This window comes from Leucoraja erinacea, chromosome 14 (genome assembly GCF_028641065.1).
Source record: "Leucoraja erinacea ecotype New England chromosome 14, Leri_hhj_1, whole genome shotgun sequence".
Classification (NCBI taxonomy): domain Eukaryota; kingdom Metazoa; phylum Chordata; class Chondrichthyes; order Rajiformes; family Rajidae; genus Leucoraja; species Leucoraja erinaceus.
The window spans coordinates 11,908,982-11,927,239 of NC_073390.1; the positions used below are offsets into that span (position 1 = coordinate 11,908,982).

Here is an 18,258-nt window from a genome sequence, read left to right on the forward strand (position 1 = left end):
GACTCTATTCTACAATCATCTCCAAACTTCTATGTGTAGGAAGGAACTACAGATGCTGGTTTAAACTGAAGGTAGACACAAAAAGCTGGAGTAACTCAGCATCTCTGGAGGAAAGGGATAGGTGATGTTTTATGTCGAGATTCTTCTTCAAACAGGTTTCACTCGTCCCACTTCCTAACATTTTTAAAGCCCTCCGTTTCTTCCTCAAGAGAGTTAGATTTAGCTCTTAGGTCTAGAGGAATCAAGGGATATGGGGAAAAAGCTGGAATAGGGTTTTAGATGACCAGCCATGATCATATTGAATGGCGGTGCTGGCTCAAAGGGTCAAATGGCCTACTCCTGCACCTATGGTTCTATGACCACAGAACCAGCCAATTTCCCTATACTAACACACTCCACCGCCTTGCAGAGCTGGTCCTCACCCACAATCACTGTCCCTTCATTTGATTATTTGAATGATTAAATTATTTGATCCGTGCAGATCCTTCTATGAGTTTAAAAGTTTCATGGCAGCATTTCAAGGAGATAGTCAGGGAATAATTGGAGAAAGATCTGAGGGACAGATTTAATGTACATTTGAAAAAAATGGACGGATTAATCAAAGAAAATTAAAAAAATCAGATGGAAATCTGAGATAAAATAGCAAATGCTGGAAATACTCAATGGATCAGGAAAGAAATTCAGGAAATGTTTTGCTGGGGGATATTAGCAAACTTCTAGGCTTTATATGTCAATGCAGTAGTTCTGCTAACATTGTTGATATTGGCTTTTTTTTAAGAATACTAATGCTTATTTTAATTACTTAATCCTGATTTCTACAGATACGGATTGTAGATTTTAATGTACTAAGGGGCTATCCCACTGGGCGACCTAATTGGCGAGTTTAGAAGAGTTTGAAAAAAATGACAAGTTGAAGACCTCCTTCGACAATGTAGAAGACCTCCTTCCACCTCCTTCGACTATGTTGAAGACCAACTTCAACTAGCTACGACTAACTTCGGGAAAATTGGACACCGAAAATAGTGGAGAGTGAAGACAACCTCCTTCGACCTCCCTTCGACTATGATGAAGACTATCTACGACTACCTTCGACTACCCTCGATTACCTACGACTAACATGCCGACCTACTATGACATGCTACGACTAAACATACGAGTAAAAAAAGTATTGATTTTTTCCATGGCGACCTTTTTTATTCACGGCCATTTTTCAACATTTCGAAAAATACGCCCCGACCTAGCTGAGGCCTCGAGTACACGGGGACTACTCTTGAGCATGAAGGAGAGTTACAAAGACTTCCTATGACCTTATGTCGAACATGCTGCGAGTACGAGTCGAGGGCAAACTCGTCAGAACTCGGGGATTAGGTTGCCCAAGTGGGACAGCCGCTTTAGTCTGGATGAATAATCCAAGAATGAATTTACTAGCCTAGGAACAGTTCATTAATATTTGACTGTTTTTAAAAGATTGCTTTCATCTCATCTACTATTTGATGTTTCTTTCAGATATAAAAACCTTTAAAGATTAGACCTATCATCTGGACTTCTGTGTCACTATTTTCCAATTTCTCCCAAACATTTTGGAGGATTCAGAATGATCTCTTGGTCATATATGATTGTGGACTCAGCTATTCTGTGGGCCATCACAGTTAACCTGAGCTTCTAATACTCTGTTGCTGTAGGGTTGATAATCATTAAAATTAGCAAATATTGGAATCACCCAATTCACATTGAAAACAAAAATTGGGAAATGTTCATTGTGGGGGATAAAGATATGAAGCATAACCAAGATTATTCAAAGTCCTGTTCTCCCGTCTTCCTGGTTTAGTTTAGTTTAGAGATGCAGTGTGGAAACAGGCCAATTGGCCCATGAATCCGCGCCGACCATCGATCCCCTTACACTAGCAACATCTTACGCACTAGGGACAATTTACAAATCTTACCAGAGCAAATTAACCTACAAACCGGTACGTCTTTGTAATGTGGGAGGAAACCGCAGATCCCGGGAACATCCCACATGCAGTCACGGGGAGAACGTATAAACTCCGTCCAGACAGCACCCGCAGTCAGGATCAAACCCGGGTCACCGGCGCTGCAAGGCAGCAACTGTACTGCTGCGCCACCGTGCTATTGTTGTGGTCAGTTTCGCTCTTCACAATTACCACGTTCATCTACACACAGACCTCAGCACATTCACAGTAAACTCCCCGTGATAAACTGCAGAGAGGTTTGACCTATGGCCTTGACCAGTGATCCCACCCAGACCTCCTTGTTCAATTTGTACTTCAACTAACAAATACCTGATTAGATAATGCTTCGTGCTGGCCTTAAAAATGAGATGAAAGCTTAAATTTATGACCTCAAGTCCAGAATAAGGCAAGTGCACTTTAATCCCATTCAACCGATTCCCTGTTGGGTCCTCTTTGCCATTTTCATTTTCAAACCTCACTCTCCCTTTAGCCCATTTTATTTACCATTTGTCATTCCCAGGCAACTTTTGTGTCAGAGATTGCATTTCTGTTCCAATCAGGTTATTAGATAACATCAACTGTGCAACCCGAGGTTGGTACAAAGTGATTAAACAATGTAACTAGTTGGGTCCACAGCAGTCTGCCACGGATTTGGGTGACAATGAATTGTAGTCACGCAACAATAATAATACAAGGCTCCACGTCTTGAAATTGCAGCAAAGAAATTGCCCTCCCACAGCAGGTGAGCAGTTGTTGCATTTCCTTTCCTGACAAGAAATGGTGTTGCTCTCTGGATGGAACAAATTAAAAGAAAACTGATTTTGGATTGGAAATTATTGGTTTGTTTTAATAAAAATTTTAACCTGGATATCTAATTTCAGATTATTCCTCAAAAATGAAGTACGACTTCCATTTGCAATTATTTTAACCCCTGCGAATCACAGATTTAAATCACAGTAATTAAATGATCAAAAATACGTCTGTGATTTCTGAAGCAGTTTCATCCTAATAGCAATTATTTAAAGAGGTAGCGTCAACAGTGAAGGTTATTGATGCAACCTAGTTTGCCAATAACTTTGTCAATAAACTAGGCAATGACCTGCATTGCATCATCATTATGTAATTGGAGAAGATCAAATGGAAATGTGGCACTACTCTGCTTTGAAATTTATGATGACTTTACACTGAGAAATGGTGCGTGTCATTTCTCCCTTTTTTTATCTTTGGAAACGTCAAAAATATGCTAAATATTGAATTTGTTCATTGTAATGTGATTAGCAAAGCTTTTTTTGTTTTGATTGCAAGATATAATGGTGAGGGGCATGCACTGCTTGCACATATCAACATTGTGGCAGGACAGTGCATGTCTACAAGAAGTGGCACTAATATGAAATGTATGTTAAAAAGGGATGGGTACTTGTGCAGCAAGATCCCTTCCTTAACACATTGTAATTTTTGTCCTTGCCTCAGCTTCTGTAATAATTTATTTGCAGTGTTCCTCTATTTTCAGCTACCAAGTGCTGAATTGTTTGAAGGTGTAACCGATTTTCTTATTGTCTGAAGAAGGGTCTCGACATAGCTATGCCTTGTGTGAACATTAATAGCCCATTATCTGTTTATTCGCACTTTATCTGTTTTATTTATTCATGTGTGTATATATTTATACATTGGTATATGGACACACTGCTCTGTTCCGTATTCATGCCTTCTATAATTCTGTTGTGCTGAAGCAAAGCAAGAATTTCATTGTCCTATCTGGGACATATGACAATAAACTCTCTTGAATCTTGACCCAAAACGTCACCCATTCTTTCTTTCGAGAGATGCTGCCTGTCCTGCTGAGTTACTCTGGCATTTAGTGTCTGTCTTCTTAATGCGATGTATCTTTTGGCCACTGGACATTCATTTGAGATTACATATTGTTGCACAGGTGTGTATTCAACCTCACCTGGAATGCCTACTTAAAATAAAACCTTTATAATTTCCCATTCCAGCTTAATTTCCTGAATAAATCTTCAGAAACAAATAAAGTTTCATCGTCAATCTTCACTTTTACCTGGTTATACTGTGTCGATCTGATGTTATTGGAAAGCACACAGCAACAAATTATAGTTCTGGGAGTGCATTCTCGGATATATATATAATTTTACACCCAAGCCCGTGCTTTGCACTTGATTACATAACATTTTAATTTCCCAGATCATTTAGTGTTTTGGAAGCTTTTGCGCAAGTCATAATTTTGGTTATTTGGATTTAGGCATTATTTACACAATTCCATGTCATCTTGAGGAAGATATTCACATGGTTTATGCTTCAAATAATATACTCCCCTTTTTTACTTTTATGACCTCTACAGTCCCATGCTTATATCTCTCTAATTCCAGATGCATGAGAACCAAGATTAGTAAACACTGGAATTTCCTTCCTAAACCTTTCAGTTTCCATCAGTAAGTTCCTGAAAATGTATCTCTTTAAGCAAACCTTTGTCTCTATTACATAACATTTTTATAATGTATTTTGAGATATTTTGTGTTGATTAAAGATACCATACAAAAATGTAAGTTGCTATAGTCATTTGCTCATTAGAAAATGAGTTTATGATTTAGCCCAATCTTCATAATAACCGTTCGTTTATAGCAGAAATCGAAAGATTACATTGTATCATTGCTGCATGAAACATAGAATTAAGGCCCTGTCCCACTTTCCCGAGTTACTCACGAACTCTCCCGAGTTTTCCCCTTGATTCGAGCTCGGGGAATGTCGGGGAATGTCGGTAGTGAGCTCGTAGGAGTCCGTACATGTTTCGTAGCGGCTCTTAATGCCAGCTGTAGGAACTCGGGGCATCAGATAAGTCGGGACGTGTTTTCAACATGTTGAAAAATGTCCACGAGTTAAACAAATAGCCCCGAGTACCTACGAAAGGCTATTACTGTAATTCTCAGAGTTTAAATCAAGGGGAAAACTCGGGAGAGTTCGTGAGTAACTCAGGAAAGTGGGACGGCCTTTAGTTTTCTGCCTAACTGGACAATCTTGAGGTTATTAGAGGTTTTGCATTTGTAACTTCTTTTTACCAGTACAAACATAGTAGCGTACCTCTGCAGAGTATAAAAATGATTATTGAACCTGCATGTAAACCATGATCGCTTAGATTTTAATACTACACAGATTTGGGTCATGTTGTAAAGCTACCACAGTGAAAACACATCTTCTAATCTCCATTACATATATTAATCCACTTGCATTCCTTGGAATATTAATTTATAATATTGCTAGAAATAATGAAGTGTTGGACGCAATCAGCATCTTGCATGCATGTCCAACACTTCCCCACCATCAAAGGGATTTACAGGAATCGCTGCCTCAAAAAGGCAGCCAACATAATCAGAGACCCACACCATAATGTCCACACACTCAATTCACACCTGCCAATGGGACGTGAAAAATTGTAATGTCCAGTTTCAGGAACAGCTTCTTTCCTACAGCCATTTGGCTATTAAACACTACAACCTCAAAAAGCCAAAAACTACACAGACTATTATTGTTTGTTTTTTGTGTGTGTGGTGTGTGTGTGTGTGTGTGTGTGTGTGTGTGTGTGTGTGTGTGTGTGTGTGTGTGTGTGTGTGTGTGTGTGTGTGTGTGTGTGTGTGTGTATATATGATCTATATATGTGTATTTGTGGGTATGTGTATATATACACCCACTGAACTTTTTGTTTCTCTCTCATTTATTATATTGTTTCCAGCGTGCTATGTTTAAATATTCTGTTGTGCTGCTGCAAGTAAGAATTTCATTGTTCTGTCTGAGACATATGACAATAAAACACTCTTGACTCTCCCCTAAACACATCTCCTTTGCTGCTCCAGCCTCTAGTGGCCCAATGGGACAAATCGAGCTCCAGGCCTCTCTGCCAGAGCCATCACATGAAGTATTGTCAACTGGGCCTCAGTGGCAGACCCTGAGATCCCATCAAACGACCACCCTGATAACCTTTTAAAAATGTGTGAATTCAAATCTAGTTCAGCCAATTAATACTGATAGCCATTAAATAAAAATATAACCCTTCAAATTTATAACTGATATAAATGAATTAAAGTCAAGAGTGAATAGTTTTTATTTGTCATATGCATCGGATATCAGATAACAATGAAATTCCAGCAGCAGCTTTACAGGTACATTAGACACAAAAAAAGGTCTGGTATTAATAACATTCACTTACCTGCACTTACCTTTCCAATCCAGTTTAGTGACTTCATTGAAGTGGACAGGACTATGATACATATGCCGGCCATGCTGGCATGTAGCTGAAGGCCAGGTATAAACTGCATTTGACCGAGTGCTGGCCCTGAAATCAGTGCAGAGCTTCACAATGGACCTGAGGTCAGATACACTGCCTTTGCCAGACAACCAAATCTTGCCTTGCATGCTGCAACGCTGAGGTATGTAACAAGCAATGCCCTGACCCATGGAGAGTTATTAGTCTGTTGTCCCCTCCTGAACCATCGACAGAAGAGGAGCATAAACCAGATCAATAAAGATGACAAATGAATGTGCTATGCTGAGTATGGTAGCAGAATATGCCAATCAAGAAAGATGTAAATAAGGCTGTAATCCACAGTTGAAAAATATAACAAGAAAACAATTGCAAGCAAGCTTCAATTTTCAGATGTAGAATGCTGCTTTTAGCTGGTGGCTTTATTACAATTTATCTATTTATTTAACTGGCATTAGGATACAATGTACTAACTGTTTTCCAGCCACATTATTGTCAATTGTTAGCTATAATATTATTAAACTACTTGCAGAAAAGGATCTTCACAGATAGGCAATTCTGCACTGACCATCTGATAATTTTTAGACTCCCGATCAGTCAGCAGAGGTTGCTCGCAGTGCATTTAATAAAAATGCTAGATTCAAAGTGAAAGAATTACAATAATTAATAAATTGAGTTGTGGTTTGAGTTATTATGGAGAGACTGTGCCACTTTATCACTTCGAATGGGATTTTGAGGGTCATATTTTCTCTAATGAGCCCATTTCCAGAATTATTTGTACCAGGAACCTCGAGCTAAGTTTTTTAAGGGACCCACCATACCAGACGTTAATGGGCTAAATCTTCAATGTTCTATATAACAACATTGTAAATCAGTCACTGTTATTCAGTGGCTTTGGAAATCTTTGTATGGTTGAGCAAGTTAATATAAGAATGTAAATGTTATTTACTTTTCTAATCAATATAATTTGATTTTCATATTGACTGATATTAGTGGAAGTAAAGATGGTGCAGATAGTACAAAGTAGTCAAATTGCAACACTAGTGCTATATCCATGTAGGGTTCAAAATGTACCCTCTACACCAGGCAGGTGAGTTTGGTGGGTTTTCTCCAGTTGCTCTGTTTTCCTCCCACATCTCAAAATCGTGCGGGTATGCGGGTTAATGGGTTTCTGTAAATTGTCCCTGCTGTGTAGGACTCGTGTAAATGGGTAATCTCTGATCAGCGGGACTCAGTGGGCCAAAGGGCTTGTTTCCACACTGTATCTCTACACTAAACTAAAGTAAGGTGGTGAGAGATACCTCAGTAGCCCCTTACTAACTCAAACCATAACGCAATGTATGTCCACAATTATTTTGCAATCCCTGCAAACTGATCAGAAACCTAAACTTTATCAATTGGTTGGTGCAAAGCTGTCGATATATGAAGACCATTTTCTGAAAGCAGTTTTATGAAGGTGTTATAACTAACAATTGTCAATAATGCTTCAAGGGACCAGGATACATCATATCCTATTGCTTATGATCAAAGTACCAACTACAAGTTTTATGCTTTCTTGGTAATGAGATAGAACTGAATGTTTGATACACCAAGAAGAATGTCAATATTCACAACCTAGTCCTTGTGGAATATTTTTGTTAAACACTTGGGAAACACATTTCAAACCAGAGGTTTCTCCAAATAACACACGCGACTCGGCCCGAACAATGGACATTTGAAACTGGAATAATATGCTTACCTCCCAGCCTTGAGAAGGATCCTTCAGGCTCGACAACTCTTCTCCAACGTAAGGGCCAATCTTTTCACCCATTTCAATCTTTCTCCTAGTCCATATTCCTAATCCAGCACCAGGAATGCTTGACTCACGGAGCTCAAATTCAGGTGGAATGGGGATGTCATCTGGAATGTAGATGGGAGCTTTGTAAGGCGAGCCCTCCTTTGGTGTAAAGTCTTCAATTGAGGTGGCAGGCGAGGAAAGATCGTGGGTGCTGAGGGACAGATGCCCTGTCTCATCATCAGCATTCGGCTCCTCTTCTGCTGTGCTTGCTGCATACCCATCATACAGGCTGTCATCACCTAATTAGAAGGAACAGTTAGAAATAAGCACGTTAATGTCTGCAACTCAAAGATTACACTAAAATTGAGGACTGATATCTCATTGAATCTGGAGTGAAGTGAGGAAATAGTGGTCTAGAAAATAATAATAATTTCAGTCAACATCAAAGATTTGTCAATATGAATTATCGATACAAAAAGACCCGAAGAGAAAAATTGGTATCATTCAGAGTAGCAGATGAATTAATGAGATGGAGAGAGAGAATGAAAGACATAGAGAGTATATGGACATGGACAGGGTACACTGAGTCAATCCATGGATCCAAATTGGAAACTTGTCGCGTGAAAGCCGACGTGAAATTGACCACAGTGACGAGAAGCAGCGGTAATAAGGGAGGAAAATATGTCATTGATTTGGCTTGTCATCTCTTAGATTAACCATTCATAAAATATTAATGAACTCTGCACTACAGCATTCCAGGCTTCACCATATATGTTATAAGATCATGTAATATTTATCAGAAAATAAGTGAGTCTCGCAGTGGCAATGCCAGTGCTGTGTCGACAACATCTCCTGATAATTCACTGAATAGAGGCTCAAATATTTCCTCCTTAATTGAACCGTTTTGTAAAGTATAACAGACCGACTAATCTAGGAAAGACCTTATTAAAGCGCGCAAATTCACAACTTGAGTAAATGTGTCAGGAGGAATCAACTTTCTTACACTCGTGTTGCTTTCCTGTTATGCAGTTGCAGCTCAAGTTAGCTTAAAATATGAGTATTCTTAACCCCCAAAGATTTAAAAGCTGTACAGACCGAAAAATATGACTACTTGATATCGTCCTACTGTTTAACATGATCAACCAGAGGCGATTAGATTCTGCACAAAATAAAGGATTTTGACAGATCATGATTTTCACTGTCAAAGTCACTTTGAATCTGACGCAATGCCATATTATATTGTCGTATGAAGTGGTCAGTGGTTTGCTTTGGTAAAGGGCTGTTTCACTGCCAGCTGAGTTGCTGAAAATGTGATGTTTTCATATTCAACCCAGTTTCAGCTCTGGGCACAGAAGATATAAATCTTTTCCATTAGATACTCTATTGGTCCATCTCCTGTCAGTGAAGTTATAGAAATCGGTGTAAGTCATCACCAGTGGTGTCATCAATGACCTCCATGACCCACGAGTGCTATAAGCTGCTGCTTCCAATCTATAATTTAAAAGCCTAAATTCACAATTCTATTCCCAGGACGAAAGTCATCCATACTATTTTCTCCTTTATGTGACAGTGAAGCTAAGTTTCAATTATCCCAACATTCCCCTGAAACTCTTTTTTCAAAAGGCCACTCAAAAGCTTTGTTTTTTTGCTGCTGAAAGATTCTCAGTTGAAAGGATTTCCACCTGGGCACTGGTTGGAGTTGTGCTCAAGCTGAATTAATGCACAAAGACTCCACCTTTCCTTGGTCATCGGGGCCGGCTTTAGTTTGTTCTGAACCTTTTCCTACCTCTAGTTTCCCTCTCCTCTGACTCTCAGTCTGAAGAAGAGTTTCGACTTGAAACGTCACCTATTCATTTTCTCCAGCAATGCTGCCTGTCCCGTTGAGTTACTCCTGCATTTGTGTCTATCTTTGATGTAGAAACATAGAAAATAGGTGCAAGAGGAGGCCATTCAACCCTTCCAGCTAACACCGCCATTCATTGTGATCATGGCTGATCGTCCCCAATCAATAACCCGTGCCTGCCTTCTCCCCATATCCCTTGATTCCACTAGCCCCCATCTAACTCTCAAATTCATCCAGTGATTTAGCCTCCACTGCCCTCTGTGGCAGGGATTCCACAAATTCATAACACTCTGGGTGAAAATGTTTTTTCTCACCTCAGTCTTAAATGCCCTCACCTTTATTCTAAGACTGTGGCCCCTTGTGCTGGACTCGCGCAACATTGGGAACATTTTCCCTGCATCTGTAAACCAGCATCTGCAGTTCTTACCCACACATTTTAACTGTTGTCATGCTTTAAGACTATTCTCCCGACAAAATACCCTTTAGTTCCGCAACTACCATATTTTTATAAAAGAGGGGAAATTATCTTACTTACAATTGGTGGGAATTTGAGTTTCCAGATATTTTGTGCTGATTTTATCATAAACCCTCGCAACAGATTCTATCGAAGATGGATACAAAAAGCTGGAGTAACTCAGCGGGACAGGCAACACCTCTGGAGAGATGGAGTGGGTGACGTTTTGGGTCGAGACACTTCTTGCTCCACTACACAACATATTTCTCTTTTCTTCGAACATTCATAAATAAAATACATTCCCTGGATACTTTGCTTCAGGTTAAGGTGCCATGGTCCATCCAGCCAGGGTGATGATATGATCATTGTAACACTTTCCCCATCTGCTGGCATTCATGAAGTGTGGGACTGCCCTCCTTTGCCACTTCATGGCGGTGTCGCGGGTAGAATTTGCTGCCATATAGCGCCAGAGACCAGGGTTCGATCCTGACCATGGCTGCTGACTGTACAGAGTTTGTATGTTCTCCCCATGAGTACGTGTGCTCCAGTTCCTCCCACTCTCCGAAGACTTGTAGGTTAATTGCTTTGGTAAATATAGTATTTTGTCCTGTGCATAGGATAGGGCTAGCGTATGGGGGTGATTGTTGGTCGGCATGGATTTGGTTGGCCGAAGGGCCTGTTTCCACTTTGCCAGGTATTGATGGCTGCCTTTCAAGGTCGAGTGATGGGGCCCATTTACTCAAAATCATGCTTCCAGTCTGAATCTTGCACCCACTGAAATCCTCTCTGGAAATTTGGTGAGGGCAACATGCATAATTGTGATCACGTCAATCAATGTTTATAGTGTCACACAGATGCCCCTAGTTTTCCAATGTGCAGACCTGTCAGCTGACTTGGCCAATGGTATGAAGCTGGAAAAATTTCACTGTCATGTTCATTAATAACTAAAAACTGTCAAAGCGATTCATAATTAATTTAGTCATAGAGTAATTCAGCATGGAAACAGGCCATTCGGTCCGACCCAAGAAGAGGGCCAGGCATGGAGGAGGACATCGGATCGTGGGATGACTGGAATGTAGGCAACGGCTGCCATGGGGCCATGTGTGGCCTTCTGCAGCTGGGCCTGTAAAATTGCACCAAAATGGCACATCTTGCCTATGGACTCAGTGGGCAGTCCTGTGTCCGCTGTACTAACTGGGGTGATTGTGCTTATGTATGGGGATAGTCTTGCTGAGCTGTATGCAAAAAAAATGTATGTCACTGCATCTGGTACATGTGACTATAAAGAAACCATTGAATCATTGAACTAGTTGGTGCAAAATGTGTACAACCATTTATCCAACTTTCCTGCTCCTGCTGTTTCTCTCAGGCATCTCATTGTACTTGAGATGAGGAACCAGAGTGATGTTATCAAGCTCAGAACTCAGGACTATAGAACTAAATCACTTCATTGCTCTTCAGCGAGTTATTTTACAAGGAAGGCCATCACGAACAAGCCAAAGCCTGAGTTCAGTTACACCCTGAATCATATCCTTTTCCAGGCGAGAGAAAGATGGCAATCTCTTTAGTAGCTTTTGCTCTGCAATTTGTTTACCCACTCACCCTCCTGAACTAAAATGTTATTATTTAGGCATGCTGTTACGTATTGCTCTAATTGGAGTTTGATGTAAAATAAAGTCCAAAATATCACACCCAAGCATTCCTGTGTTACAAAGAATTCAAGGAATTGCTATTGCTGTCGCGAGAGATTTATGAAGAAAAGAAACTAGTGTGCTTGCGTACGTGCGTGTGTGCCTGCACACATGCATGTTGAAAATGCTGTTTCATATTTCCAGATCAGGATCAGATGTTGCTGCCTTGCAGTGCCAGTGACCCGAGTTCGATCCGACTACGGGTGATGTCTGTACGTAGTTTGTATGTTCTCCCCGTGACTGCGTGGGTTTCCAACACATGCTCCAGTTTCTTCCCACACTCCAAATGTGTACACGTTCATAAGTTCATTAGCTTGGCAAAATTGTAAATGTTTCCCCAGTGTGTGCAGGATAGTGTTAATGTGTGGGGATCGTTGGTCGATGCGGATACGGTGGGCCGAAGGTCCTGTTTCCGCGCTGTATCTCTAAACTAATCAGCCCCATGCTAATATGTGTGTACATGGATATTTTTAGGTACTGGATATAAATAACATTATTGTTAGCCAATATAAAATGACAACAGAAGCATCAGGATGAAGTGTTCCTAAGTGTTGCCTCTGTCATTGCAGAAGTATTAATAACTTCCTCCAATATCTCAACTTTAATCCTTTCAATGAAAAGTTTACCCGATTCCCTTTGAAGATTTTTATGATGGACAAGTCTTGGACAGCAGAAATGTTTCACTGGCAAGCTAAGGGTAAACAGAGAACATTTCTTGTTTCACCCATCACTATAGCAGTGCTGAGAGAAGAGGGATATTTCAGCATTACGATGTTTCAGCTCATAAGTGATTAGCAAGCCTAACATGCTCTTAACCCCACTTGCTATGCCACAAGAACTTGCCTTAACGCTCAGCCTTTCCTGGTGAAGGTTAAAACTTCTCAGTGGGAGTTTCCTCCAGAAGGCAGAGGTTTAAAATGCTGCGTTAACACGGCCAGTGTGGGCATGTCTGCCTCCTGAGGGGGAAATTAATGCAGCAGAGGATGGGTGCTGCTGGTGGACCTCAGCAACTCATCCTCAGCAGGTGCTGTCTGGCTACATCCGCCTCGGTCGCAATCTCCACGGGAACCCAGAAGCTTCCAACGGACCAGAATGATATTATCAAGCTGCCAAACTCAGGAGTGCAGATCAGAGAATACAGATCATTAATCCTTCCTGACATTGGCATCCTGGACAAGCCCTTGGAGAGGATGATGACTTGGAGTTCTGGCTGTTTTCCCCAGAACAACTATACCAACACGGCGTGAGAAACAAAGGGGTTTCTCCAATACAATATGTTACACATGAGGTGCAATAATGTGCCAATTCCTTTTTACTGGAGCCACAGATAAAGGCCAAACCTCATGCGAGTGTTGTAAATATGATAATGTTTGAAGAAGTGTGCCTGATAACACGATTAAGGGGAAATTAAAAAGGATGAACATGCTTAAGGTGATTGGCAAGTGCAGTGACCCGAGGAAGTAAGCAGAAATGATCAAACATGGTCATGGGAAAGGCATAAGTCAGGAAGAAAGGAAGAGAATGGGAAAATGTACGAGCAATGGTGAAAATACTTAAACAAAGGAAATATTTGAGTGCTAAAATCATATTTGTAGAAAGTTTGACACACAAGGTTTCAGCAACAGTGAAATATGTGATTTTCCTAAATAATTCTGTGTTTAATATTGCCAATTTCAAACAAACACAGTAATGTGCATCACTGCACTGAGGATTTAGGATTCTGGAAAATGTGCCCCATATCAGATTAGTGCAAACTGAGAGAAGAAATTGACGTTCCATATTTTTTTTGCAGCTTCAGATTCACTCTGCGCGTTAGCTAAATGTTCTTCCCTTTCACCATCAATGTACTGTGTCTGGAGTGTAGTCTAGACTCTAGAGAAAGCCCTGCAGTTACTCACGAAGACTATCCCAACTTCAAATAAGACACATGTTCATAGTGGCGCAGCGGTAGAGTTGCTGCCTTACAGCGCCAGAGACCCGGGTTCGATCCTGACTATGGATGCTGTCTGTACGGCGATTGTACATTCTCCCCGTGGCAATGTAGCTTTTCTCCGGGTGCTCCAGTTTCATCCCACATTCCAAAGTTGTGCAGGTTTTGTAAGGCTGTGTGTGTTGGTGTCAGTGTCAGTATCAGTGTCTGTATGTATCACAGTTCGGGACTTGGGGGGCTGAAGGACCCATTTCCACACTATATCTCTAAACTAAACTAAAGGTGCATGGGAATTCTATCATCTGCAGGGGGCTTATCTTAGAGTCCATGCCAACATGATTTGGAAATGGGTGCAGTTCCTTCATCATCATTGGATCTAAATTTTGGATCTCTGCAACAGCAAGAAGACAGCAAGGATTCATTGAGGCAGCTCACCCCTACTTCCTCAAATGTAATTTGGGATGAGCAATGAATACTGGCCTATGCAGTCATATCCAAATCCCAATACATAAATAAAAAAACGCTGTGTACTGGTGATGCAGTTACAGTTCACATATCAACACTGATTTGTGTAAAACTCTGATCTCATTTCAATCCCTTTAATAACAGTCAATGTAACATTTCTCATACAACGTTACCTCGTTTTATTCCCAGTTCAAATCTAAATAAATTTAATATTTGACACAAATGGTTAGACAGTTTAATTCCGGTTCTCAGCTTACTTTCTAGGGAAGATAAAAATTGTTCCAGCATTGCTCCAACGTTCCCAATGCTGCATATCCATCGTGCGGAATGTTATGATTCTATTATTTAGTTCACATCAATGGCACCCATACTCCATTAAATATTTATTGACTGAATAATCACTACCTAATAGCCCGTGTTCTCCTGCTGCTGGTTTCTTCTCCGGAGAATGTGCTTGTGTTTAACTCTCCAGGGATCAGGTCAAAGTAAGGGTACAGTAGTTTAGTGACATTAAAAATAATCTAAAAATAAGGCTTGTATTAACAATGTTGTGTTCTTCACAGGCTTTGTGTTTCAATCTTCCAATAAGCCTTGCTTCTACAAAAATATCTTCCCGTCCAACCTTATGTTTGAGTCATAAGATTAAGGCCTAAACATCATTGTGTGATAGTGGTGCATTACTAACTGCTGCGCATTTACACTGTGGGTTTGGTTGCACTAAAATACACGCTAAATTAAATGTTGGCGCCCCAGACACACTACAAAGTGAAACCAAGCATGTTTTGTTCTTCTGGGTTAAATTCCTCATAATTTCGAGTTAAATTTATGTATAAAATCATGAGAGGAATAGATCGGGTAGACGCACAGAGTCTCGTGCCTAGAGTTGGGGAATCGAGAATCAGAGGACATGGGTTTAGGGTGAGGGGGCGGGGGGAAGGATTTTATAGGAGGCTGAAGGGTAATTTTTTTGCATAAAGGGTGGTGGGTGCATGGAATGAATGTCGGAGGAGGTAGGTGAAGCAACATTTAAGAAGCTATTATACAGATACATGTACAGGACAGTTTTGGTGGGATACGAACCAAATGCAGGCGAGTGGGACTAGTGTAGATGGGACGTTGGCCGATATGGGCAAGTTGGGCCGAAGGGCCTGTTTCCATGCTGTATCACGCTATGAAGTTACTTTGCACAGAGACTGTGTTACATGTCTAATGTAAATACAAGCTTAAACAGCAATTTAACATTTAAAACATACAAAAGTTGGTGCAATTTCGTGTTTAAAAAAAAGTGAAGAACAGTATTGCCAGAAAGCTAGTGTAATTTTATGTTTAAAAAAAAGCCAATGTAACGTTGCTCATACAATGGAACAATTTACCTGTCAGGCACATCTTGGGATAGTACAAAGCAGAAACCCTTTAAATTTTATCCCAACGAGCAGCTATTCACAGAAGAGTGCATCAATCTGTCATGTCATTTCCGAAGACACCTATCCTTTAGGGATGAGTAGAGAACATTTTCTCTATTGCAGATTGTGATACAATTCTAAATGGGAGTATAAAGAATGCATTTGCAACTCCCCTGAAAAGAACTGCCAATTACTCCCAATTAGTCATATATACTGCCACCTGAATTAAGTTTACTCAAAGTCTCTCTAATTGGGATTCTCACCCACTAAGCAGAGGAAACTTCAATTCCACCAAGCTGAGCTGGATTTCAATTAAATCCCAAAATGATAATCATTAGACAATGGTTTCAAAGCTTCCACCATGTTATTTATATTGGCAACTTTGCTCCACAATACTAGTTTAGAGATACAGCAGGGAAACAGGCCCTTCGGCCCAGCAAGTCCATGCCAAACATCGGTCACCTGTTCACACTAGTTCTCTGTTGTCACATTTTTGCATCCACTCCCTACACAAATTACAGAGACCAATTAACCAACAAACTCACACATCTTTAGAATGTGGGAGGAAACTGGAGCACCTGGAGGAAACCCATGCCGTCACAGGGAGAACGTGCAAACTCACCACAGACTGCAGCCAAAATCAGAATCTCTGGCACCATGAGGCAGCAGTTGTATCACTGTGCTGCCTCAAGAATTGTTAGTCCACTGCCCTAGTGTTTTGGGCACAGGAAGCTTGCATGCTAACTAACTGCATACATTCATATCTAAAACCAAAGAGTAAAAATAAAACATTGTAAAGTGCTGTCTTGCGAGTTTTAGTTTGCTTAAATTGTGTCCTTGTTAACATAGCCAGAAGAAAGAAAGTCCAAAAATAGTAGCAATGAACCCAAGGTCACAGTGGTGATTCTGAAACCTGTCCCATTGACGATGTTTATATCAGGGTTTATGGAGAGGTATCAGCAGTTTGGCCGGGAAACTGCAACCCAGTGCTTACAACTTCAGTGCTCATCAATCTAATAGCTCTGTCCCATTGTATATTTAAGAGGGAGTTAGATGTGACCCTTGTGGCTAAAGGTATCAGGGGGTATGGAGAGAAGGCAGGTACAGGATACTGAGTTGGATGATCAGCCATGATCATATTGAATGGTGGTTCAGGCTCGAAGGGCCGAATGGCCAACTCCTGCACCTATTTTCTATGTTTCTATGTACGAGTTCATTCAAGTGCTCTCCTGGGTTTAAAAAAAACTTGTGGTAAGCACATAGAATGTACGTAGCGGGTTCGTCGGAGCTCGGGGACGTCTCTTAGCGGCTCGTAACGCTAACGGCAGGTACTTGGGAAACGCGGTAAGCTCGGGAAGACTCGTGAAGATGTTTCAACAAAGTTGAAAAATGTCCACGAGAGCGCCGAGTACCTATGAGTGGCCATTACCGTAAATCTCCGAGTTTGAATCACGGCAAACTCGGGAGAACTCTTGAATGAACTCGTACAGTGGGACCAGGCTTTAACTCAGAACCCTTTACATTCCCATTACAAGAAAAAGTTACACATCGGAGCCAGTGGAGCAGGCTTGGGAGGCCAACAATTTTAATCATGTTTCTAATTTGTGTGCTGATAATTCTGAAGTCAGCCTTCTTCTATGAACCATTCCCCCTTTAACTGGTTCTTTCTTCCCACAATTCATTTTGGAATGACACATATTACTTGTTTTAGCCAAGCTCTCCCAGAATTTAGTTTAAAGATACAACATAGAAACAGGCCCTTCGGCCCACCGAGTCAATCCTGAGGTACACAAAAATGCCGGAGAAACTCAGCGGGTGCAGCAACATCTATGGAGCGAAGGAAATAGGTGACGTTTCGGGCCGAAACCCATCTTCAGACTGGGGGGGGGGAGAAGGAAGGAAAAAGGGAGGAGGAGGAGCCCGAGGGCGGGGGGGATGGGAGGAGACAGCTCGAGGGTTAAGGAAGGGGAGGAGACAGCAAGGGCTAGCAAAATTGGGAGAATTCAATGTTCATGCCATCCGGACGCAAGCAACCCAGGCGGAATATGAGGTGCTGTTCCTCCAATTTCCGGTGTTGCTCACTCTGGCAATGGATGAGACCCAGGACAGAGAGGTCGGATTGGGGATGGGAGGGGGAGTTGAAGTGCTGAGCCACCGGGAGTTCAGGTAGGTTATTGCTGCCTACTGACCGGAGGTGTTCGGCAAAACGATCGCCCAACCTCCGCTTAGTCTCCCTGATGTAAATCAGCTGACATCTAGATGAGTCAATCCTGAGGTCTTGTTGCAGGGTAGAAAAGCCTGATTGGAGTGACTTCACAGGGAAATAAAGCTGATATCGACCAGTTTAGTTTACTTTAGTTTAGTTTAGAAACATAGAAACATAGAAATTAGGTGCAGGAGTAGGCCATTCGGCCCTTCGAGCCTGACCGCCATTCAATATGATCATGGCTGATCA

General features: G+C 41.2%; 1 protein-coding gene across 1 annotated transcript in view; it reads right to left on the reverse strand.

Annotated features, from left to right (window-relative positions):
- LOC129703274 (histone-lysine N-methyltransferase MECOM-like) overlaps window positions 1-18,258 on the reverse strand; it is a 703,041-nt gene that overhangs the window by 406,678 nt on the left and 278,105 nt on the right. The window contains exon 2 of the mRNA XM_055645612.1: window positions 7,979-8,316. Coding sequence (XP_055501587.1) covers window positions 7,979-8,316 — 338 coding nt within the window. The remainder of the gene's footprint in view (window positions 1-7,978; window positions 8,317-18,258) is intronic.